Below are 24775 nucleotides of genomic sequence, written 5' to 3' on the forward strand. Positions count from 1 at the left end.
ACTATACTGTGCTCCTTGTACTCAGTTATGAGTAAGCGATGCGGCAGTAGAGTTAAAACTGGCCTACTGCTCTACAAAGCCCTCATACGACCAATGATCATGTATGCAGCCCCAGTCTAGGCCACTGCAGCCAAGACACATCTGCTAAAACTACAGCGAATTCAGAATAGATGTATTCGAATCGCTACAGACGCCCCAGTGTGCTGCCCTGTTGAAGCATTGCATCGTGAAACCAGGTCGGAAACTTTGCAAGACTTCTACATCGAAACTACTCAGACTTTTTACGATAAATACGTAAATAGTCTAAATCCTCACATTTCCTCTCTCAGCAACTATGACCAGGACGTGGAACAGAAGTAAAAACGCCCGAAGTCACTCCTGGCACACCGGCTGCCGTAGTGCCACGTGGTTGGCTGAGCAGTCTGCAGGCCAAATGCAGCGCGCGGCGCGCGACCCAACTCCTACAAAACTAGTTCCCCCTCCGCATGCTAGCCTTGAGAGCGTGCACATGCACTATACCCACGCCAGTCCGCAAAAGAATAGTTGCGGACTGGCGGAAACAAATCTGCCTATGTGCTTCTCACAAAAAAAAACAGTGTGTCCAATTGTACCACAAAATGACATGTGCACCACACACATGTATGCTGGCAGTTAATTTAGTTTAAGTTATATTTCTATTAAACTTAATTATATTTAATTTAAGCCCCCCCTCACCACCAGTGTCCCTAATATTTTTCACACAACCGTAGCCTACGCTTGCGTAGATGCTGAGGCTAGGGCCTCGCGATGAAGGACTGGATAATTTTCCTAACCGACTTTGGTCAACCTGAGACTCTGTCCACTCCCGAGTGTAGGTCCGATGCACCAGCTCGTGACAGTACACTTATACACACTATGTAGCCTACGAATGCGTAGATGCTGAGGCTAGGGCCTCGCGATGAAGGACTGGATAATTTCCCTAACCGACTTTGGTCAACCTGAGGCTCTGTCCACTCCTGAGTGCAGGCTCGATGCACCAGCTTGCAAAAAAGCACGATTAAATTAAAGCTACCAAACTAAACATATTTTAAAATGTTTATTTTTATGTTAATTTAATGTTTCTTTACATTTTGTTTAAATTCAACAGCATACACGAATTTTTACCCTTCTTAACTTAGTTTAGGCTGGCTGGCAGCCTGGTGAGAAACGACAAATGTCACCCCCGAAACAACCAGTGCCACCAAACCAAATGTGGACAAAATGTCCAAGCTCCCGCCCATTTATATAGTAGTCTTTATACTCTGTCCAACTCTTCTTCCAGAACCATCCTTCTGTTTCCTGTAACCAACCTGCTTGTAATTAATGCATGAAATTTTGCATCCCGCATGTCACTGCCCAGGGTTTTCCCTGTGTCTATGCAGATTTTACCTGGGCTCAACTTATCTAGTTTTTAACCTAGAATAGTCAGTGAGGGGAGTTAGTCATGGCTAAAACGTTGCCATGGCTGGCCAATCCCCTCATAGCTGCATGCTTCCTCTCCTGCATGGTTCATAACCTGCATGCTTAGAGCGTATAGGCTTCAGCCTGAGACACACTTAGAGTCTTCCCTACCCAGACCCCTGCCAAATACACTTAGGTATTAGTTAGTTTAGGAAAAACAACGAATGAGAAAACGAGAGGATCCACGTTTGGGAGAGGGGAGGGAGTCCTTTGTCGCCTCACTCCGTCGCCGCTTAGTCTGGCCACGATTCCCTAGCGTGTCTAAAATGGCCGTTTTTTTCTTGGCCGTTTTGCATTTAATTTCCGTCAATTTGCTTGATTAGGTTATTGCATTTTTGCCACACGCAGGGGTGCTATTTGTCGTAACCCGAGGTCTCGGGTTCGGGACCCGAGATGAGCCCAGTAATTGCTGGCGGAGATTATTTAGTTCTTTTCTTTATAAGAGTGTGCCTGGCTAGCCGTTGTGATTGCGTGGGTCGTTAGCCCCAGCATGGATCACTGGACTCGCGGCGATTATTAATTTAAAAAACCTTGGACAAGGAAACAACTTTACGGGTTTACAAGAGCTCCCAAATAAAGCTGGTTCAGGCACACTGTTCTTACACAGTAAATATGATTCTTCTCCTAGAAAATTACCTGTTGCTTGTTGTGGCAGCTGGAACACTAGGGTGGATGTCACCACACACAATTATAGTCTGTCGCCGTTAACATGCGCTGTCAAGCGCAATCGCGAATGTTGTCATCCTTATCAAGACACACCGTTATGTTCTTTACCACGGGACAGAGTGTCCGCCCTAGGCCGCGTTCTGTTGGCTGCTGCTTCGCGGCAGCATCGCAAACTTCCTCCATGCGGGCCGCGCGAGGGGTGCGGTCCTCCAGTGGGATTCGGTGCTGACGGGGTGGGGACCGGGCTTCATCGCCGCAGGAAGTACGACGTATATATATTGCCGTCGCCCGGGTTCTCGTGTTCGAGACTCGGCGATGTTCCTAGCGGGAAGGCTGCTCTGTTGCAGGGAAATGTGTCCGGGAGGGCGCCAGGCTAATGCGGTGGTTAGCCACGAGGTGGGTCGTGAGGTTCGAAGGCCCCTGCGTGGCCCACTAGGAACGGCGGTGGTGGTGATGAAGTTAGGGATCCCTAATGCCTGTTGCCCCACTGGCCCTACACAGCATAGGACGCTGATCCCTAACTGGATTGGTGAGGTTCAAAAATAACTTACACGGCTTTGCACTATCGTTCACACGTCGCGCACGGAGTATGCGGAGTGTACTTTTAATTACGTTGGCAAATTACACTTGCAATTACATTCACACGATTTCCCTACATAAAGTACACTGTCAATTATACACTAGGCGCTCTGACGCACCGTCACTAACGTTACGTCCTCACGCCAGTCGTGGTTGAGGGAGAGTGTTTGATTAGAGTCGGCTAATCCCGTAATTGGTGAACGGCGACGTGCGGGCCCACCTGTGTGGACCGCGGCTTGCTATTAACTTAAGAAACGTCTACGATTAGCTGTAGCCAGTGCCTGTGCACTTGGCGATTAATTAAATTCTGTGGTGGCGGGAGTCGGCCCGTATCGTATATTGCACGGCCCCACGTAATGCGTTGTGTGGGGCGTGTTAAGTTGACGCGGCTGGGTTAGGCCCTACACCGGAAAAGGACCGGGCGCATACGGGGAGTAGTTAAAAAAGGTTTCGGGGTCTGACTATAATTACCAGATGGAAGTTCGATGAAGACAAAGAGATGATGACTCCCCGTGGGACGTGCGTCCGTCCCGGTCCACGAGTCGCGCTGTACTGGCGTCTGGCTCTGGCGCGAGGGGAGGGGTGAGCTCCCTGTCGCGCCAGAGTTTCTAAAGCAAGTGGCTCTTAATTCACACAATAAAACTTAATGATTAACTTAATATATATGTTTTAGAAATGACATTTAATAAATTTGTATAAAATAAGTTTGAATTATTAGAGTCACACTGGAGACTGTTTGTTGCTTGATAACTACTCCAGTGGTGAATGATAAATGCTAATTTCGGGCGGTTTGAGTTACATCACATATTACACTATTGAATTCAGGCTGAAGGCCGCAAGGGGTGCACTCACAGCTGTTTTAGTAAAAAACTACACGTGAGTGGCCCGGGCACTCCTACGTCGCACTTGTGTTGCACAGTGTTGTTAATTCAAAGTGGCGGGTTCATTAAAGTTTAGTGAATTTACTGTGTACATGACTCGGTTTGTCTTGCCGATTACGTTAAGGGCGTTGATAATACCTAAGTCCCGCGGCGCTCGTCTGACTCGGGTGGGCCATGGCTAGGGGCACGTTCTGTTAGCGAGGTCGGATACTGGCGGTTGCAGGTCGGGCTTTAGGGTGGCCTTCGGTCGGACGACGTCTATATATATATATATATTCATATTCAAGAACCTTACATCAACAAGAGGTTTGGGCTGTTACACTCTCATTCTCAATAAACCTCATTAACTTTGTTGTTTGTAATTCCAGGTGTTGACAGCTCACTTTGCATCACCCAAACTAGCGTAAGTACTAACTTCACCGAGATATTGCGCATATTTTTCCATAACGTTATAAGGTAATACCTTATAGCAAAGAAAAACTCGCATCAATTTATTAGATGTATTGATATTTATTCATTATTCTATGGTTAATTTTACTTATTAAAAACCAATATGTAAAGCTAGTTGATATCACCAGCTAAATTATGCTATGGACAAAAATATGAGGTTTTGTTTTTATTGAAAGAAAAGAAAAACATTCGGAAGAACGAAGTTTGAATTAAAAGAGGATTAACATGGCTATTGTACGAGGGATAAGTTATTGAGTACAAACAGTCTTAATTACCACTAAAATTGTGAAATTTATATCACTATTGCTGTTGAACGGTTTACTATGTGAAGTACTGAGAAAATATTGATACTATTTTCATAATATTAACGTTGGAAGATGGCCAGACGACTACAAAAACTTCGTCCTAGTGAGAATTTGGAAGAAGCTGCTTTTGAGTTTGTAGAACTCTTCTATTTATATTAATTTCAAGTTTGTATCTCTCCATCGGTGTCTACTGTTAAAATTGGATAATTTTTTACTGTGACCGTTTACAAAATTAGTGCATACCTAAATGAAGAGGCACTATCATACCGGTTAATTCTGAAGACATCGTTACATAAAGACATTATTGTGAACGAGGACGTTAAATTGTACGACGGCAAACTATCTTCAAGAGTAGCAGATCGTCGGGACCAACATGGTTCCACTACTTCGGACGTCGTTCTGGGCTGTACGTGATTTGCCGTAAAGGTTGAACGATTTGGTCGACATTACCACCAAAAGTGTATTACATGTAAATCAATGGACCTCAAAGTATGGTGTTGGGTTATGTTTATTTAATTATAGAATATTCAGATTAGTTATATTTTGGTGTTTTGTACACATGTATATTTGCTAGCAACATCTGACAGTTAATTTATATAATTAGTTTTCTTTTCTTTGTTGATTTTGCCCTAACAAAAAGCTCAGGGCCGTTTTCACCAACGCCTCCTAAACACACCCTCAGCAAAGGACTGCTTAAGTTTAGGCGTTCCTTAAAGTCAATTCTCACGAAATTGGTTTTCACCATCGTAACATTCACTTATGTAGGGGTTGCTTAGTTAGGGACTGGCTTGCCATAGAGCGAGGGTTCGTACAGATATAAGTACTAATAGTTTTCAGGTTGGTACTTCGAACTTGTTGTCACGTGACATACATAAGCCAATCAAATATTTTTACTAAACAGTAAACAAATATCTGAATGTTTATTAATTTCGCGGTAATTGGATGTTACGATGTTAGTGTATTTTCACAGAAAGTAGTAGCTATATGGTCGTTGCAAAGTAGTGTGAAAATGTTTTAAACAAAGAGAATGAAAACGCAAAACTTTTCTTCTGATGAGAAAATAAAGGTGTTGAGCCTAGTTGAGAGGCATAAAAATATAATAGAAAATAAGAGGACGGATGCTGTTTCGAGCAAAGAAAAGGACGCAGCATGGGAGAATTTATTCGCTATTGTAATTTTGTCTAAGTTTAAACTAAATTTTAATAGCAGATGAAAATAAAATAAAAAAATATCAGTTTATTTCCGTTAGGACATACAAAATTTTTGTAATAAATGTTCTTTTAAGACTTTTCAAAAGAAAAACCTTTAATTACTTCCTTATTAAATGAGTTCTTAAATAAAAGTGGAGTATGCGAACATTCTCGAATGTATTTATAATAAAAGATTTCACATTAAGTTCACCTTAAAAATGTTCCACAACTTCAACAATAACATTTATATCAAAAATAAAATATACATCTTCGGCTAGTTCGTATTCCTCCACGGCATCCATTTTATTTTTCTTGTTTTGTGACAGTAAGTGCCGCTTAAATAGTTAGGGGCCCGATTTCCACCACTTAAACTAAGGGATGCTTAAGATTACTTAAGAGTTCCTTAACTGTTGGTGAAACGATTCAATGTGCTAGGCAGCCCTTACACATGCCTTAAGCAGCCCTTAAAAGTTAGGGGACATTGGTGAAACCGGCCATCAGTGGTTCCCGTAGTGTTAATAAGATTCTCAATTTTACTTTTATTTTTCTACCAGAGTTTTAGTTAGAGTGCACAAAGTTGACTATTAATCCTTGAATTAACTTTTGTTTGCTTCAAGTCAACTTATAATTTATTTAATGTAAATTCATACACAAATGAGACTGTTTACCAGGTCTCTTAATGTTCTTTAAATGCTAATGTTCTATCGATTGTGTTATTTAAAATATCGTCATATAAATTCAATTTTGTATTAAATGTGCGCAAACATTGAATACCTTAAGGCGATTGGTGCACGGTAAAAAACGGTCACAGGCCCGAAAACAATGAATTTTGTATCATATGACCACTAAAGAGTCTAGATGCCTATGTGGGTGACTGTTACTATGTAGGGAGGTCAGGAGCTTAGTTCCAGCTCGTCAGTGGCGAGATGGCCTTCATACGGGAAGGGTGTCGCTGGTGGTCGCTCTGCGGCCTGCCATCTAGCGGGAACTAACAAAACCTCGAAGGTTGTATTCGCTCTCCCTCTAACACACAGCCGATAAGGTTCTATCGTGCCCGGAGGAGGGGAAGGTTTATCAGGTTTCTCTTTCACTCATTCTTCGCCATGGAGAGGCGGAATGGATTATTTTTTGTCCGCAACTGCGCAGACGTGTTGTGGCCACTCCCGCACTCTTCTCACTTAACTCGCTCATTCTCTCACACTATTTCAATAAATCTTTTCAAATCTTCAACATCAATACTTTAAACCATTGCGCTTCCTACGGATTAATTATATTTCATGCAAGTGCCCGAATTCAGCTGCAAAAAAATAAAATGCGTAGTCAATTTTTTTCTTCAAAAACCTTCCCAAACACTGTGTGTTAAAAAACATTCTGAAAGCCCATTTTTCTAGATAAATGGAAATTCTAAATCACCTACGCCACAAGGAAACATTGTGCTTTAATATTATGTAAAGAAAACACCTCTTAGTTTTATAGATATGTAAAGGTGGTGTGATATGTTTTAGATGTCGCACCATCTTATCATCCATGTAGAAGAGTTACCCGAAAAGCTAACAAGACTATTGCCGTGGAAATGGAAATATGTTTAAGGAAATGTTTTTCAAATGTTTGTAAACAGTAAACAACATATAAAAAATCTTATAACTGTAAAATTAAAATACAAACAACCATATAGCAAATTTAATTTCAATATGAAAAAGTCTACAATAATGTTTACAAGAAACGAAATTGCAATAGCAATACAAAAATATCGCAATTTTGTTACATTGTTTATATATATATATATATTATTTTTAATAAAGGCAATAAAAATGACATACTCAATATTTGGAATACAATAAATACCTTAAGCCCTACATAATTGCTGCGATATTCACAATAAATGCTTTTCTTAAATATAGTAATTAAAAAACATCGTAAATAAATTATGAACATACATATTATGGTGAAGGAAAGTGGACACTATCACACTGAAAAATCTTAGAGGGTAGTTTTCCTCATCTTATTTCTTTCTTTGCGTTTTTGGTCTTGTTCATAAAATATTTCATGTTCAAATACTTGATACGCATATACGTTCTTGTCCTGACAAAACAGTATATAACTTCTTCTGGATATTTATTTTCAGTAGTTCCGCAAATAATTTTAGTCAGTGATTCAAAAATCCGCTCTTTTTTGCACAAATTGTTGCCATGAATATTATCAAAACACATTTCAGCGATCTTTATTAATTCAAAAAATTCATTAGTGGGACATTTTAAGTTACCCTTTGATTGTACATGTATCCAGCTATCGTCCTCCGAATTGAAATCCGTAGTGGCAAGGTCAGGATAGAGGTGGGTTGTTACAGCAATTTTCGGTATCTGTTCTAACCTTATACTGATACAGTAATGGACTTAGTTACAAGTCTCTGATACTTTTGTATCAGAGCAGTAGCGGTCTCAGGAAGCGACAAGAGTAATATAGGAATGGGGCGCCGAGGACAGGCCTTAAGGCTGTGGAGCCGAGAGCCGATCCGCCATCTTGGATTTGTGACGTCACGGCGGCAAAAATTCCTCAAAATTCCTCAAAAATGACTCAAAATGACTCAAAATTTCCCGTTTTAAGAAAAAATTTCCCGTTTTCGAGGGAAAAATTCCCGTTTCGAGGGAAAATTTCCCGATTTAGTCCTTAAAAATCCCAACGGCTAGAAATGTCCTGATAGAGGCTTAAGCATCCTTAACTCAAGCCTCAGTTAAGCCTCTATCAGGATGTGACCTTGACCTTTGACCTTGACCCCGACGGCCATCTTGGATCCACCATCTTGGATGACGTCATTTCGTTTTCTCGAACATTCCGGCATTGTGTTATCGGCCATTTTGAATTATGACGTCACCGTTGCAATTTACGTTACGGCCGCCATCTTTAAATTTATTATCCGATTTTAATGAAAAAAAATTAAAAATTATAAAAAAAATTAAATAATAAAATTTTTAATAAAATATTTAAAAAACAAACATTTACAACACGGAGCTCGGAGTCCTCGGTTCAAACCCGACGAGTGCAAAAAAATAAAAATGGCGACCGATCCTTCCCCCGAGGTGGCTGCAGGCATACTTCCTCCCTCCACTTTTTTTTTCAAAGCATATATATATCGTCAGGTAGTATGACATCATGTCCGCCATCTTGTCTTCATCCACTGGAGACCACCATCTTGTTTTCGTCTGCTAGAGTGTGCCGATATCATGTAGTATAATTATCTGGTCACCACACCTTTGACCTTGACCTTGAACTTTGACCTTGACCTTGAAATTTGACCTTGACCTTGAACTTTGACCTTGACCTTGAAATTTGACCTTGACCTTGAAAATTGACCTTGACCTTGAAATTTGACCTTGACCTTGAAATTTGACCTTGAACTTGAAATTTGACCTTGACCTAGAAATTTGACTTTGATCTTGAAATTTTACTTTGTCCTTGAAATTTGACTTTGTCCTTGATGTCCATCACGGATCCATCATTTTATGTTCAGTACATGCTACCAGGAGCGACCACCTGCTGGAGTACACCATCTTGTGCGTGTACTCGTATTACCATCATGATAGTTTTATTCTAACATGCTACAGTGCAGTAATCATTTATTATTACTGAGGTACCCACCATCTTGAAATTTGACCGCCATCTTGAAATCATGTAATTATTTAGCTAGAAATGCGGGAAAAATTCCAATAGTCTCCGAAAAATCATTTATTAATTTACAAATCGAATCGATGGATCCCTGTCCACGGTTCGATTCTTGACCAGAGACAGTTGTAACTAATTATTAAATAAATGTTAGGTTCTGTTTTCCATTACCTTTCGCGGAGTTTATTAATCATTCACTCTACGAAAATCAACTCAAGTCAATATACCGGACCAACGAATTAAATCAGTGCCGATTAGCCTATTATGAAAGTCTAATTTTTCAATAATCTGAATAACATATAAGCCGTTCATGTACAAAGCCACACATATAGATCAATTGCCTTCAGTCCATGAGACCGAGTCATGTCATTATCAGACGTATAGGCTAGTCATTTCAGGACCACATGACCTTCGTAATCCATCGTGACATTTTTATACATTCTAAAGGACCAAGTAACCTTGTAAAATATTTTAGTAACACCAAGAGGTGATAAACTAGTAAATATTCAATCACTACATTTTGTACTACGCGCAATCAACAAAAAAGGAAGCACCAACAACGAAAAGACAGCACCTCCAACGAAAAGGCAGCACATTTGGAAGCACCGACTACGAAAAGGCAGCACATTTGGAAGCACCGACAACGAAAAGGCAGCACATTTGGAAGCACCGACAACGAAAAGGCAGCACATTTGGAAGCACCGACTACGAAAAGGCAGCACATTTGGAAGCACCGACTACGAAAAGGCAGCACATTTGGAAGCACCGACAACGAAAAGGCAGCACATTTGGAAGAACCGACAACGAAAAGGCAGCACATTTGGAAGCACCGACAACGAAAAGGCAGCACATTTGGAAGCACCGACTACGAAAAGACAGCACATTTGGAAGCACCGACTACGAAAAGGCAGCACATTTGGAAGCACCGACAACGAAAAGGCAGCACATTTGGAAGCACCGATAACGAAAAGGCAGCACATTTGGAAGCACCAACAACGAAAAGGCAGCACATTTGGAAGCACCGACTACGAAAAGGCAGCACATTTGGAAGCACCGACAACGAAAAGGCAGCACATTTGGAAGCACCGACAACGAAAAGGCAGCACAATTGGAAGCACCGACAACGAAAAGGCAGCACATTTGGAAGCACCGACAACGAAAAGACAGCACATTTGGAAGCACCGACAACGAAAAGGCAGCACATTGGAAGCACCGAAAACGAAAAGGCAGCACATTTGGAAGCACCGACAACGAAAAGGCAGCACATTTGGAAGCACCGACTACGAAAAGGAAGCACATTTGGAAGCACCGTCATCGAAAAGGCAGCACATTTGGAAGCACCGACAACGAAAAGGCAGCACATTTGGAAGCACCGACAACGAAAAGGCAGCACATTTGGAAGCACCGACAACGAAAAGGCAGCACATTGGAAGCACCGACAACGAAAAGGCAGCACATTTGGAAGCACCGACAACGAAAAGGCAGCACATTTGGAAGCACCGACAACGAAAAGGCAGCACATTTGGAAGCACCGACAACGAAAAGGCAGCACATTTGGAAGCACCGACAACGAAAAGGCAGCACATTGGAAGCACCGAAAACGAAAAGGCAGCACATTTGGAAGCACCGACAACGAAAAGGCAGCACATTTGGAAGCACCGACTACGAAAAGGCAGCACATTTGGAAGCACCGAGCAACTCTATCTTTGCTCAACAATGATAAGTTTACAAGCCAGAAATTTATGCATTTTTTTAATTTTTTATTAATTTATTTTTATTTTTAAATATTTTTTCTTGTAATTTTATGATATCAAAGAAAACATGTGGTGGTTTTCTCTGTGTGCTTCCGATTAATCTGGTCAATATTATGATGGTTTTCTCCGTGTGCTTCCGATTATTATTGTTAATATTATAGTGGTTTTCTCAGTGTGCTCCTGATTATTCTTGACAATATTTTGATGGTTTTTCCCGTGTTCTTGCAATCATTCCTGTGGTTTCTTCAAGTTTTTCTGACTATTCTGAGAAACCGCTCTCTGCATGGATTTTTTTTTTGTTATAATGAGACATGTCATTTTATTTAGAGTTACATTTAATTCGATAATTTCTGCTACTAAATCAAAACTTGCAATATTTTTATCAGGTGGAATTAACAAATATCATTACTCAGTCAAATTAATATTACGCCATGAGACATCTGTGGAGCACCAACATGCAAGACGAACTTCCTTTTCCTTGGAGTCTAACGAAGCCATCCTTCTTTTGCGATCGTTAGTGAGCATCCCGCATCCCGCATAAAAGAACTAAATATTATTTACCTGCAAGCAACATGTGGCGACATCTGTTGTTGAAAAGCAGAACTACATGCATAAAGTACTTTTGCATGAGATATATTAATTCTCGCTGATGAAATATGAAAAAATTTCTATTTATGTATTGAATCTAATTTAAAACACTCAATTGGTATCTGGCATTAGTCTCAGTAACTAATATGAATTCTGATTTGGGATCTGACGCTGTATCGAAAGAACATAGGTGTAAGTTTTGCAGTAAAGAGTTTATCTTGAGAAAGAATAAAAGACAACACGAGAAGAATGACTGTGTTAAAAATCCACTGCGCAATATGATAAGTTGTGTTCGATGTAGCAAGTCGTTTACGCGGAGAGAGAGCCTAAAAAGACATGGCAGAACTTGTAGCGCCAAGCCTGCGTACAAGCTAGAGGACAACGATGAATCTACTAGCCTAAGGAAGAGTGATCTGCATTACGACAATAATTTTCTTGGCTCTTCCGATCTCGACAAAGAACTTAAATTGAAGAAGGTTGATGATTTACGGAAGAATGAAGACAATGGAAGAATCCTTAACGTGAAAAGTGAGAATATATTCCAGCCGAATTCAAGTAGATCTTTCCTACTTTGTAAAAATGATGGACTCCTAAAAAGGAAGCACGAAGACGATGAAGACACTTCAACATCATCAACATTGAATTATTACGGTGAATTGGGTGAAGACGATTCCTTCTACGGTGATTGTTACAGTGACTCTGAGGCTGTTGACAAAGACATAGACTATGATGAAGCACCTAAAGCTGCCAAGATCGAAGAATGTGGCGGTGTCCTGAGACCGAAACGATGGAAACGAGATATATTAAATAAATCTGATCAAGCTTGTGATGATCACCGTCTCAAACATGAAAGTTACCCTGAGGTTGGTGGTAAAACGGAAGACACCAGAGATCATAATATTTATTATAAAGGTGCAAGGAAGATGGTGGTAGAAGAGAATGATTACACATCATGGAAAGATCCAAACATATTGGTTGACCGGCTAAGACTTCTACATGGTTCGCTTTGTGCAGGAAACTATTCGTGCATCAAAGAAATATCCTTCATACTCAAGGAACTGAGGAATGCTGGCTACATACAATATTGACTTGTTTTACTTGCATTTGTATAATGTAAAGCAATAAAATAAATAATTTAAATTATAAGAATGTAATGTTTTTATTTCTTGTATTATGATTTCTTACTAAGACTTAGATCTCGTAACTTGTGCTTCCTTTTTGCCTTTTTTAGTTGATGGAGCTTCCAAATGTGCTTCCTTATTCGATGATGCATCCAAAATGTGCTGCCTTTTCGTTGGCGGTGCTTCCAAATGTGCTGCCTTTTCGTTGTCGGTGCTTCCAAATGTGCTGCCTTTTCGTTGTCGGTGCTTCCAAATGTGCTGCCTTTTCGTTGTCGGTGCTTCCAAATGTGCTGCCTTTTCGTTGTCGGTGCTTCCAAATGTGCTGCCTTTTCGTTGTCGGTGCTTCCAAATGTGCTGCCTTTTCGTTGTCGGTGCTTCCAAATGTGCTGCCTTTTCGTTGTCGGTGCTTCCAAATGTGCTGCCTTTTCGTTGTCGGTGCTTCCAAATGTGCTGCCTTTTTGTTGTCGGTGCTTCCAAATGTGCTGCCTTTTCGTTGTCGGTGCTTCCAAATGTGCTGCCTTTTCGTTGTCGGTGCTTCCAAATGTGCTGCCTTTTCGTTGTCGGTGCTTCCAAATGTGCTGCCTTTACGTTGTCGGTGCTTCCAAATGTGCTGCCTTTTCGTTGTCGGTGCTTCCAAATGTGCTGCCTTTTCGTTTTCGGTGCTTCCAATGTGCTGCCTTTTCGTTGTCGGTGCTTCCAAATGTGCTGCCTTTTCGTTGTCGGTGCTTCCAAATGTGCTGCCTTTTCGTTGTCGGTGCTTCCAAATGTGCTGCCTTTTCGTTGTCGGTGCTTCCAAATGTGCTGCCTTTTCGATGACGGTGCTTCCAAATGTGCTGCCTTTTCGTAGTCGGTGCTTCCAAATGTGCTGCCTTTTCGTTGTCGGTGCTTCCAAATGTGCTGCCTTTTCGTTTTCGGTGCTTCCAATGTGCTGCCTTTTCGTTGTCGGTGCTTCCAAATGTGCTGCCTTTTCGTTGTCGGTGCTTCCAAATGTGCTGCCTTTTCGTTGTCGGTGCTTCCAAATGTGCTGCCTTTTCGTAGTCGGTGCTTCCAAATGTGCTGCCTTTTCGTTGTCGGTGCTTCCAAATGTGCTGCCTTTTCGTAGTCGGTGCTTCCAAATGTGCTGCCTTTTCGTTGTCGGTGCTTCCAAATGTGCTGCCTTTTCGTTGTCGGTGCTTCAAAATGTGCTGCCTTTTCGTTGTCGGTGCTTACAAATGTGCTGCCTTTTCGTAGTCGGTGCTTCCAAATGTGCTGCCTTTTCGTAGTCGGTGCTTCCAAATGTGCTGCCTTTTCGTTGTCGGTGCTTCCAAATGTGCTGCCTTTTCGTTGTCGGTGCTTCCAAATGTGCTGCCTTTTCGTTGTCGGTGCTTCCAAATGTGCTGCCTTTTCGTAGTCGGTGCTTCCAAATGTGCTGCCTTTTCGTAGTCGGTGCTTCCAAATGTGCTGCCTTTTCGTTGTCGGTGCTTCCAAATGTGCTGCCTTTTCGTTGTCGGTGCTTCCAAATGTGCTGCCTTTTCGTTGTCGGTGCTTCCAAATGTGCTGCCTTTTCGTAGTCGGTGCTTCCAAATGTGCTGCCTTTTCGTTGGTGGTGCTGTCTTTTCGTTGTTGGTGCTTCCTTTTTTGTTGATTGCGCGTAGTACAAAATGTAGTGATTGAATATTTACTAGTTTATCACCTCTTGGTGTTACTAAAATATTTTACATGGTTACTTGGTCCTTTAGAATGTATAAAAATGTCACGATGGATTACGAAGGTCATGTGGTCCTGAAATGACTAGCCTATACGTCTGATAATGACATGACTCGGTCTCATGGACTGAAGGCAATTGATCTATATGTGTGGCTTTGTACCTGAACGGCTTATATGTTATTCAGATTATTGAAAAATTAGACTTTCATAATAGGCTAATCGGCACTGATTTAATTCGTTGGTCCGGTATATTGACTTGAGTTGATTTTCGTAGAGTGAATGATTAATAAACTCCGCGAAAGGTAATGGAAAACAGAACCTAACATTTATTTAATAATTAGTTACAACTGTCTCTGGTCAAGAATCGAACCGTGGACAGGGATCCATCGATTCGATTTGTAAATTAATAAATGATTTTTTCGGAGACTATTGGAATTTTTCCCGCATTTCTAGCTAAATAATTACATGATTTCAAGATGGCGGTCAAATTTCAAGATGGTGGGTACCTCAGTAATAATAAATGATTACTGCACTGTAGCATGTTAGAATAAAACTATCATGATGGTAATACGAGTACACGCACAAGATGGTGTACTCCAGCAGGTGGTCGCTCCTGGTAGCATGTACTGAACATAAAATGATGGATCCGTGATGGACATCAAGGACAAAGTCAAATTTCAAGGACAAAGTAAAATTTCAAGGTCAATGTCAAATTTCTAGGTCAAGGTCAAATTTCAAGTTCAAGGTCAAATTTCAAGGTCAAGGTCAAAGTTCAAGGTCAAGGTCAAATTTAAAGGTCAAGGTCAATTTTCAAGGTCAAATTTCAAGGTCAAGGTCAAATTTCAAGGTCAAGGTCAAAGTTCAAGGTCAAGGTCAAAGTTCAAGGTCAAGGTCAAATTTCAAGGTCAAGGTTAAAGTTCAAGGTCAAGGTCAAAGGTGTGGTGACCAGATAATTATACTACATGATATCGGCACACTCTAGCAGACGAAAACAAGATGGTGGTCTCCAGTGGATGAAGACAAGATGGCGGACATGATGTCATACTACCTGACGATATATATATGCTTTGAAAAAAAAAGTGGAAGGAGTCAGTATGCCTGCAGCCACCTCGGGGGAAGGATCGGTCGCCATTTTTATTTTTTTGCACTCGTCGGGTTTGAACCGAGGACTCCGAGCTCCGTGTTGTAAATGTTTGTTTTTTAAATATTTTATTAAAAATTTTATTATTTAATTTTTTTTATAATTTTTAATTTTTTTTCCATTAAAATCGGATAATAAATTTAAAGATGGCGGCCGTAACGTAAATTGCAACGGTGACTTCATAATTCAAAATGGCCGATAACACAATGCCGGAATGTTCGAGAAAACGAAATGACGTCATCCAAGATGGTGGATCGAAGATGGCCGTCGGGGTCAAGGTCAAAGGTCAAGGTCACATCCTGATAGAGGCTTAACTGAGGCTTGAGTTAAGGATGCTTAAGCCTCTATCAGGACATTTCTAGCCGTTGGGATTTTTAAGGACTAAATCGGGAAATTTTCCCTCGAAACGGAGATTTTTCCCTCGAAAACGGGAAATTTTTTCTTAAAACGGGAAATTTTGAGTCATTTTGAGTCATTTTTGAGGAATTTTGAGGAATTTTTGCCGCCGTGACGTCACAAATCCAAGATGGCGGATCGGCTCTCGGCTCCACAGCCTTAAGGCCTGTCCTCGGCGCCCCATTCCTATACTACTGACAAGGTATCAGCATTCTCGTTACAGGGTACACATCCTCCGTGCCGTCATCACCAGCGTAAAAAGGTATCGTTGTCTCTGATACATTATTTATCACGCCCGGTAATTCTCTACCTCTGTTACTCTCATGCCCGCCTGATACAGCCAGTATCAATCAGTTCAACATTCACTGTAGTTCGTCCTGGCCGTGTATTAATTACCACCATGTACATTGTTGCGGGCTGTCATGCTTTGTAGTTAGTATCTTTATAGTGAAATAAGGAATGGATAAGTGCAGGAAAAAGACTTCATTTGTGTGGAATTTTTTTACGGAAAATAATGAGTTTGCTAATTGTAATTTGTGTAAACAAAAACTGAGTTATAAATCATCATCGACTAATCTGAAGAAACATTTGAAACGTAAACATTGATATAGTATGCTCACTAATGTACGTATCTGTTTTTTTTATTTTTTATTTTTGATAAAATCGTAATCTTTTAATGTATGAAAACACTAGTTACTAATTGTTTTCGGAAAAAAAGTCCATCTGTTGATTACATCTGTTATTAGTGTCAACTGAGAATTTATTTGCATTTTCATAGCTGTTAGGTGCACAAATATAAATATTATATCTTGTATTAATGTACTTTTTAATATTAAAATTTCATTAGTTTTATTATTGAACGAGACTGTGCACGCACTGCGCACTGAGAGTACTTTGATGTGGAACAATAACCAAACGACTCGTAACAATTTCGCTTTGCGCCTCTCCTTCAACGCCTTCCCCTGCGCTTCCTCCCCTACATTATTTCCCTTCTTTATCCCTTATTCGTCGTTCCTGCTCCCTCCCCTTTCAAAGCTCCGCCCAAGTGACCGTCATATTCTGCGATCGTGTTCTGCGCACGCGCACATTGGCCGTGGTGTTGTTCCAGGCGAATTCTGAACTGATACTAAAGTACTTGATACTTTTCAAGTGTACTCGTTTGCCGTTCCTGATACAGGCGCGTATCAGTGCCAAAGTATCATGTTGATACTTTTCGACCCACCTCTAGGTCAGGATATTTATTTCTGAAACGGTGAGCTATATAGCCAGAAACATATTTCAGCCCTTCAAGAGAAATTTCGTCACTTGAAAGGGGCCTGGCCTCTAAATCTAAGTCTATTTCTTTCATGTCAGCAAGATCTATTTCATTTAAAGGTGATTTCTCTTGAAATGTCTTTGTAAAATACATTTCCTTGCACAAAAGTAGTTCTGTAATTTCATTCTGATAAGCACTGTCCTGTTCCATTTCATTTGACGAAAAATCACTTACCAAACACATTTCGTCTGTCTTCTCATCCGTGTTTTTCCGTTCAGCAAAAACTGCTGCAGAATGTTTTCACAATATGTAGTTTATAATTCTGTATTTAAAGTAAATGGGCGACAGATGCGTATTTTATTACATGCTTTATATTAGCTTCACCTGTATGTTTGTTTGTCTGTCCGTCTGTAACTCTTTCGACTAAGGGCCGGTTTCACCAGTCGAGTTGAAAATCCCGATAATGTTATCGAGATAAAAAGTTAATCTTCCATTTCTATCTCGATAAAGTTATATGTGTTTCACCACATATTATCTTTCTCTGAGAAAATCGAGATAAGTTTAACTCGATCTTCTGAAATTATCGCGATTTTCTGTTTGTAAACACCTTTCGTTATCAAAGTTTGGCTAGAAATTTAGTAGGCTACTATGGTGAGCCAAGGCTGTAATTTATCAAAGAAGCAGAGAAATAAAAATACATCGCAGCAGGAGAAATACATTCTTTTAGATTTAGTAACTGAACATTTCAATATCATTGAAAATAAAAAAAACAGATGGTGTTTCACAGCAACAAAAAATGAAGCAGTGGCAAATACTTGCAGATACTTTCAATTGTATGTCTGGAGAACATCACAGGACTGCAGAAAATTTAAAAGCGGTGTGGGAGAATCTCAAAAAGCACACGCGAAAGACTTCTGCTGATCAACGAGTTCAAGTATTAACTGGAACAGGTAATATATTTTTTGTCTGTATATCCTGGTACATTATATTTAGGTACAGCAATAAATATTGTATGCATTTTTATCCATAATGCAATTTTACGAATTGTAAACATGTGCAATAACAATTTTTTTAGTTACTTGAATTAATTGTAATATATTAAAGAGGTATCTTGGGTGGAGTTGGAATCAGAACTATAACCTTTGCACTGTCAAGAAGACACTTCACACTATACCACCAGTGGATATAAAATATACACCACATAACTAAATTAATTCTGTATTTTTTCAGGTGGAGGTCCTTCAAAAACAGTTAGTAAGGATCCCATTTGTGAGAGAGTGCAGAGCCTAATCAAACCGACTATCGATGGGGCCAAGAATCCCTTCGATTCAGATGCAATAACATTACCATTTGATGCATCAAATAGGCCTACTGATGAGGATGACAGCATTCAACTGGATGTCGAAGCAGAAGTGGATGTTTCTTTTGTGGAGACGGCAGAGACAGTTAGTAGGCCTACACTTTATTTTGAGAAAACCTAATGGATGTGTCACTGTGCATCCTCTGCTGGCCTTCCCTTGTCCTCTCCAGATGTATTACTGTATATTAGCTCCATGAGCGCGACCTTGACAGACCCTTCGTTTCTTCGGTCTTCTCTCGTCATCCCTCTGCACCCCATTCTTCCCCCTCCCCACCCGCAGGCTGCGGCCCGCCGGCCGGAGCTCCGCCGGACTACCTGGTTGCGACAAGCGCCGCCCTCAGCGCCACGTCGTGGGGACATTCTTCCCGGCGGCGAGAGTTTTACACGCAGCACTAGAACTGTCACTCCAGAGGGCATGTTTTGAGTCGGATCGTATCAAAAACAAAAGGATATGAAAATATATACATAACTCAATAGTGTTCTGCCAATTATGTTTTCATTTTCATTTAAATTTATTCTTTAAATCGCTCCTGAAGTATTCCAGCAGTGATCAATGGAAATTGTCAATATTAAACTGTAATTTTGACGATGAAAATTTTTTCTTCTTACTTTTATATGTGCAGAAACCTATTCGTACACTCGTTTCTTGAACTATACTTAAGTTTAACATAATTATGTGTTTTCTAAATAATTCTGGCTTGTAATAAAAATAAATGCATTTAAAATGACATAACTCAGTAAAAAAAAGTTTATTAAAAATATCCTAGGTATATTATGTCTTAAAAAGAAGCATCAAAAATAAATATGTACAGTTAAATTAGTTTTGTCGTAATATTTTCCATGCACCAATCGCCTTAATGGTAAAGATTAGTGTCACTTTGGATAATTTTCGATAAAATCAGTGTTAATAGATTAAATTTCTTTCATCGTATATTGTTATCCTTTCAAGACTCAAAGGTAATCAGAGTCAGTAGATTTTGCATTTTAAGTTTTTCACACGGCGCCCAAAATATTTAACCAGTGTATATGTTTTAACCCAGTAATACAGACCTTTAAAATACTTGGGTTAATTTTTTTGAGTGAGTGTTGGTCCTCGAGTGTTTAGTCCGAGAGGCTACATAAGCATATATGCCCGTAGGTTACCAACTCTTACAACGTTAGGGCGATATGCATCCCCCTATCCCCTCCCACCATCATCTTTCACTAGTATGTACATATGTGATATTGTAGATGTACTCTTTTCGTGATTTACGTAACCGCATATGTTATCCATGTTTGCTGTGATGTGATTGTAGAATAAGCTTATGTATATTACTTTAAAGAATGGGATGGCAGTCAATTTGAGAGGATGAGCTGCACTTGGAAGCCATATTTGTACCATTTCACTGGTGTAGTATGAGACACTCGTGACATTAAATCTGTTATGGGGGGCAGAAAATTTTGACCTGGAAACATTTTTAAAAAGGCTTCCATACTAATCTCTGACAGAGTTAATGATGAAACACTTTTTTTGTTGTTGTCAAAACTCTCAATATATCTCGAGACTCAAAGGTTGTATCGCCTAGTGTCGTATACCTACCTATATTCTGAAAATAGACCACTGTACATTTCCTGTGCTTGCACTCATGCCATAGTGCGTCTACGACACTGAGCGGTGAGGGGAGTGGAAAAAGATCCTCGAAATTCACTCTGCACGACCAAAAAATTAAGTCATAACTCCGTAATGGAAAGGATTACACAAGTTTTTCATGCATCGTCGTGTGGATATTGAGTTGCTCTAAAAGCTTGACTAAGCAGAAACAAAAAGTTGTGCCGATTGATAGTTTACAAAAAGTTCTAAAATGGCTTGTTTTAGGAAATGCCGCACAATCACAAAAGCATTCATTGCCTGATGCAGCGGGACAGGGCTTGAGACTCAGGCCGGTTCGTACCGAACCAAACGAGCGCCAGAACTCACCAACAGAGCGAGAGAGGCGTCTTCGTGAGCACCGTAGAATTGAAGCATTGGGCACTGTTTCAGGGCCACCGACTAGTCGACCAGTACAGAGGGTAGGATGGCTGAAATCAACTCAAATTATGAAGACCCGATACAGATGGGTGAAGACGAAGTAAATGAAACACCTCAAGCTGATACACGGGGCATTCTTAAGGATTCCAATACAAGTCCACAGCCAAGTAGCTCATTCCATACAAGCATCCGGATCACTATCATAGCTCTGGCAGCTCCTAATAATCATTTTAGGCGCCAGTTTATCGAGATTTAATTTGGGTACGCGTGCAGCATATTCGATAGATTATGGTTCAATAACATCTAAAGCGGATAAATGTGACTGTGGCAGCCCTTGTCACCATACACTTTCCGAACGAACAGGTGGTCAACTTTGAGCTCTGCAACAATTGTCGGAAATCGTGAAAAACAGGGAACATTCCAACGACGAGCAGAATCAACTGCTACGTCTATCTACTCAAGCCCGATCATCTACCCAAGCTCGATCTAATAACAGAACGACTGATCTCTCCGAGAATTTATATGCAGATACGTTGCTTACGCCGCGGGGGAAGCTACGGTACGTATTTGAGGAAAGTGATAAGTATGCCCTTAGACGTTCAGAACATGGTACATGCCTCCCCAGGACACTCCACGACGATTAACCTTTATTGTGAATTTAAAACGTAACATCGTGCACAAGTCAACCTATCTGAGCGACTACGTGAGGAAATCGACGGTGGAGGCCTGGTTGCGGTAACTGTTGACCAACTGTTATACAAACATTATAACATCACGATTGACTAGTCAGTATTCGATCATTCAGCTAGTGACTCCATTGTGGCAGGCCCAAGTTCTGATGTAGCTGACGAGATTTTCGAGGCGGTTGAGCCTCTAGACGTGAACAGGACCCCCGAGTCGATCATTCATGCTCAACATCACACGATATTGTGGAATGAAGACCATTGTTTGGACATTGCGCTGGGTCAGCGGAGTATACCCGAGAATATTATCTACGACATATATGACGAGGAGTTGTCATTTTCAGCGATCGACTACATCTCTCTGTGCGGATGGAGTGCGCGCCACTACTTATTATAAGATGTGCATGTCAAAGATACGCCAAAGAGATAGGCGCGGATTGAAAATGCGCTATGAAAATCCTGCGCATCCAAGTGAGAAATGGAATTTACATCTCTTTCCGCTGCGTGCGCGGCACAGAAAACAAAACAAGACACTTGCGTGAGGATATAAAGTGAATCGAGAGTGTAATCGACACCAACTTGGCCTTTTTCAACAAAATTCCTAATTAAGTACAGTAGGTACTGGGCTGATGGTTCACGAGAGACATTTTCACGTAAAAAAAAAAAAACTACGTTAGTGTAGCAATACTACCCACCCCGATTTTTTTAACCATAGATATTTTATTTTTCTGATCATTAATAAGGCTTTTCTACAGGTTACACATTTATATACCCAGCTACTCCTCAACAATGATGAGTAAATGTGGATCCCCATTTAAAAATATATTCTTAAAATAATATTTCAAAAAATCAAAATTTGATGATCCAGGATCAAAACACACACTATGTTGCGGATGATGCCATGAGAAGGCCGCCTGCCGTGCATTCAATCAATACTCCTATCTCTTCACCTATTATCGTTTCTAAAGCTGAATGATATATTTTTCATATGAAAGGAGTTATAATTATTTTCTTTTTTTTACCCCCAAACCAAAAAAAAAAAACACTTCTAGTCCTTTTGTCCGATTTTACTCTTTAATGAACTTGGTCATCGCTAAATTTTATGTCCTACCAGTCTGAAACTAATTTGTACCTAAATATTACGGCAGTTATCGTGACCATAAAAACGTTTTACTAATGTATAACCTTTATAAACTTTTGTGTTGACAATGGTTTTTGGAGCTGTGGATCATAAAACGGAAAACTGTAGAAATAATGTTTTTGGAAGTCGTACCTTGGTAACGACTGCATAGGAAGTCTTTCTTCGACACCTACCTGAAACCTACAATATTGCTATGGGCTCGGCCAAACCGGTCATGAGTTAACCGGGAACACACAATCTAAACTGTAGATTCTCGACACTACAAGTGTCTCACTTAACAAGAAATAAATGGAGAATTAACATCCGCTCTACGATTTTTTCAGAGCAATGTTATCAGCAGCCTGGGTCCATGCCTATAAGGTAAGGTATTTAACACATTCAGCAATGTGTGGTTCCTTGTTATTTATCCTCGTGTATGTTCAGTCGATTTTTTTGGAACATGCAGCATCCAGCATAACGTCTGTCCTTTCTTCGAAGTGTGTATGCAATTTCACTCACAAACATGATCCTCAGCAGAGACACTTAACACCCACCATTGATATAATTCAGTTACAAACACAATCATCTGTCTCTTTGGTGATGTATATTCCAATGTCACCTACATCCAGTATGTACACAACATCCTTGTTGGTAAGTTCCTTCTCTTTTGTAGGTAATAGCTAGGGGCGGGTATATTTTGTGGGGAAAAAATCATGCCGCTCATTAGACTGCAGTAAGATATACCTCCGCCAGAGGTTTCTTCTGTGTAATTGGTGGCCGTCCGCAAAATAAGTCATTGCCTTATTCGGCCGGACAATTCAGGACGCCTGGAATGATCTGGAGTGGCCTGAAGTTGCCAGTAGTGGCGTGGAGTGATCTGGAGAGGCGTGGAATGTCATTGAGTGGTCTAGAATGTTATAGAGTCGCCAGCAGTGCCCTGGAGTGATCTTGAGTGATCTGCAGTGGCTTATGCAAACCATGGGAAACCCGAACTCTGGATCGCCACATGGAACTCGATCTCAGCTCCCCTGGAATGCGAGTGGAATGCATTACCTCGCTTCCTACTACACCTGTGCAACGATCTGCAAGAGGCTCCGTGCATGGTGATACATTAAATAAAATTTTTAAAAAATATTTGTGAAAGCAATACTTACAGACCAGTGGCGGTTGATCGGCGTTAGACGGCACCAGGTGCATGGCGTATTGCATGAACAACACATGGCCAGCAATGTTCAAACCACTCATGATGATGCGCTCCGAACATTCGGGCTCCACCCACAAAGTTAACAGCGTCATTGCGGCAAGAGCTGGAAATAAAAATGTGGTAGGAGGAAGTTTAAGGTTCAGTCTCACATGTTATGTTGATTTTTCTATTCTTTTTTTTTCTTTTATTTAAGAGCTTTTTATTGAATTATAACGTGATACCTCCCTTACATTTGGTGTTCTGCCACATATATTATTTTAGGAATAGCCCTTAAATAAAATAAATGGCGAAAAAAATATCAACATAGCATAAGAGACCTAGTTTTATTTAACTCTATAATTTAATGGTTTTGCTGGTGATTCAAATTATATTAACAATAAGTATAACTGTATTTGATAGTTTATGAATGGATTTATAACTTTCATATGTCTCATTTAATGGTTTTGAAAACCTTAAACTCCCAATTATAAATAAATCGAAGCATGAGTTGTGAGCATGATGATGTTTGTATTTGATTGCGGAGGGGGTTAAATGGCAGATTTCACAAGAATCTCTTCGAGCATTTTGTTCCCCTCAATTCAGTTATGTATCACGTTTATCGTTCAAAATACAGGCTGATCAAACTCTTGAAATTTAAACTTATATTAAAAACAAACAGAAGAACGTATACGTTCACCACGTCCGTTGCGCCATACTAGTAATAAACAATAGCAAAAGGAAAAATATATTTTTATTAAAAATCTCGTTTGAGAATTATTATGTAATGATTAGTTACAAATTCCTCTAACTACAGTAACTACACCCAGACCCAGATTTACAAGCGGGCCAACCGGGCATTTGCGCAGAGCGCCAGTTTTTGAGGGGTGGGAGAATTTGAGGTGCAAAAAAAAAATCAATCTAAGATCGATAAAAATTAGTTTTTTAACGTACGGTGATTTGATTTTCAAAAATACATGACAATACCTACCATTTAAGGCACTACAAAAATACGTTTTACATCCCCGCGCTTGCCGTAAGATAAAATAGAAAAGGAAGAAGGGCGGCTGAAGATTATCTGCGCAGAGCGCTAGCTACCTGAAATCGGAACCTGACTTCCTCTACTTGCCTTTCTTATGTTTTGTTTTCCAATTCCTGAAATGAGAGGAGGGTGATGGGGGGACCACTCTGGATATGTCATTGGTAGTGCATGTTTGGAAACATTGTAACACAGTATGTCCAGCATCAGGGAAGACCTGGAATAGTCAGAGTA

At 40.3% G+C, this 24775-nt stretch overlaps 1 protein-coding gene across 1 annotated transcript in view; it reads right to left on the reverse strand.

The window, feature by feature from the left end:
- The window catches only part of LOC134527769 (neuronal acetylcholine receptor subunit alpha-10-like), a 93721-nt gene that overhangs the window by 12872 nt on the left and 56074 nt on the right, over positions 1-24775 (reverse strand). The window contains exon 7 of the mRNA XM_063360701.1: positions 23477-23629. Within this exon, the coding sequence (XP_063216771.1) occupies positions 23477-23629 (153 nt within the window). The remainder of the gene's footprint in view (positions 1-23476; positions 23630-24775) is intronic.

This window comes from Bacillus rossius, chromosome 1 (assembly GCF_032445375.1).
Source record: "Bacillus rossius redtenbacheri isolate Brsri chromosome 1, Brsri_v3, whole genome shotgun sequence".
NCBI classification, from domain to species: domain Eukaryota; kingdom Metazoa; phylum Arthropoda; class Insecta; order Phasmatodea; family Bacillidae; genus Bacillus; species Bacillus rossius.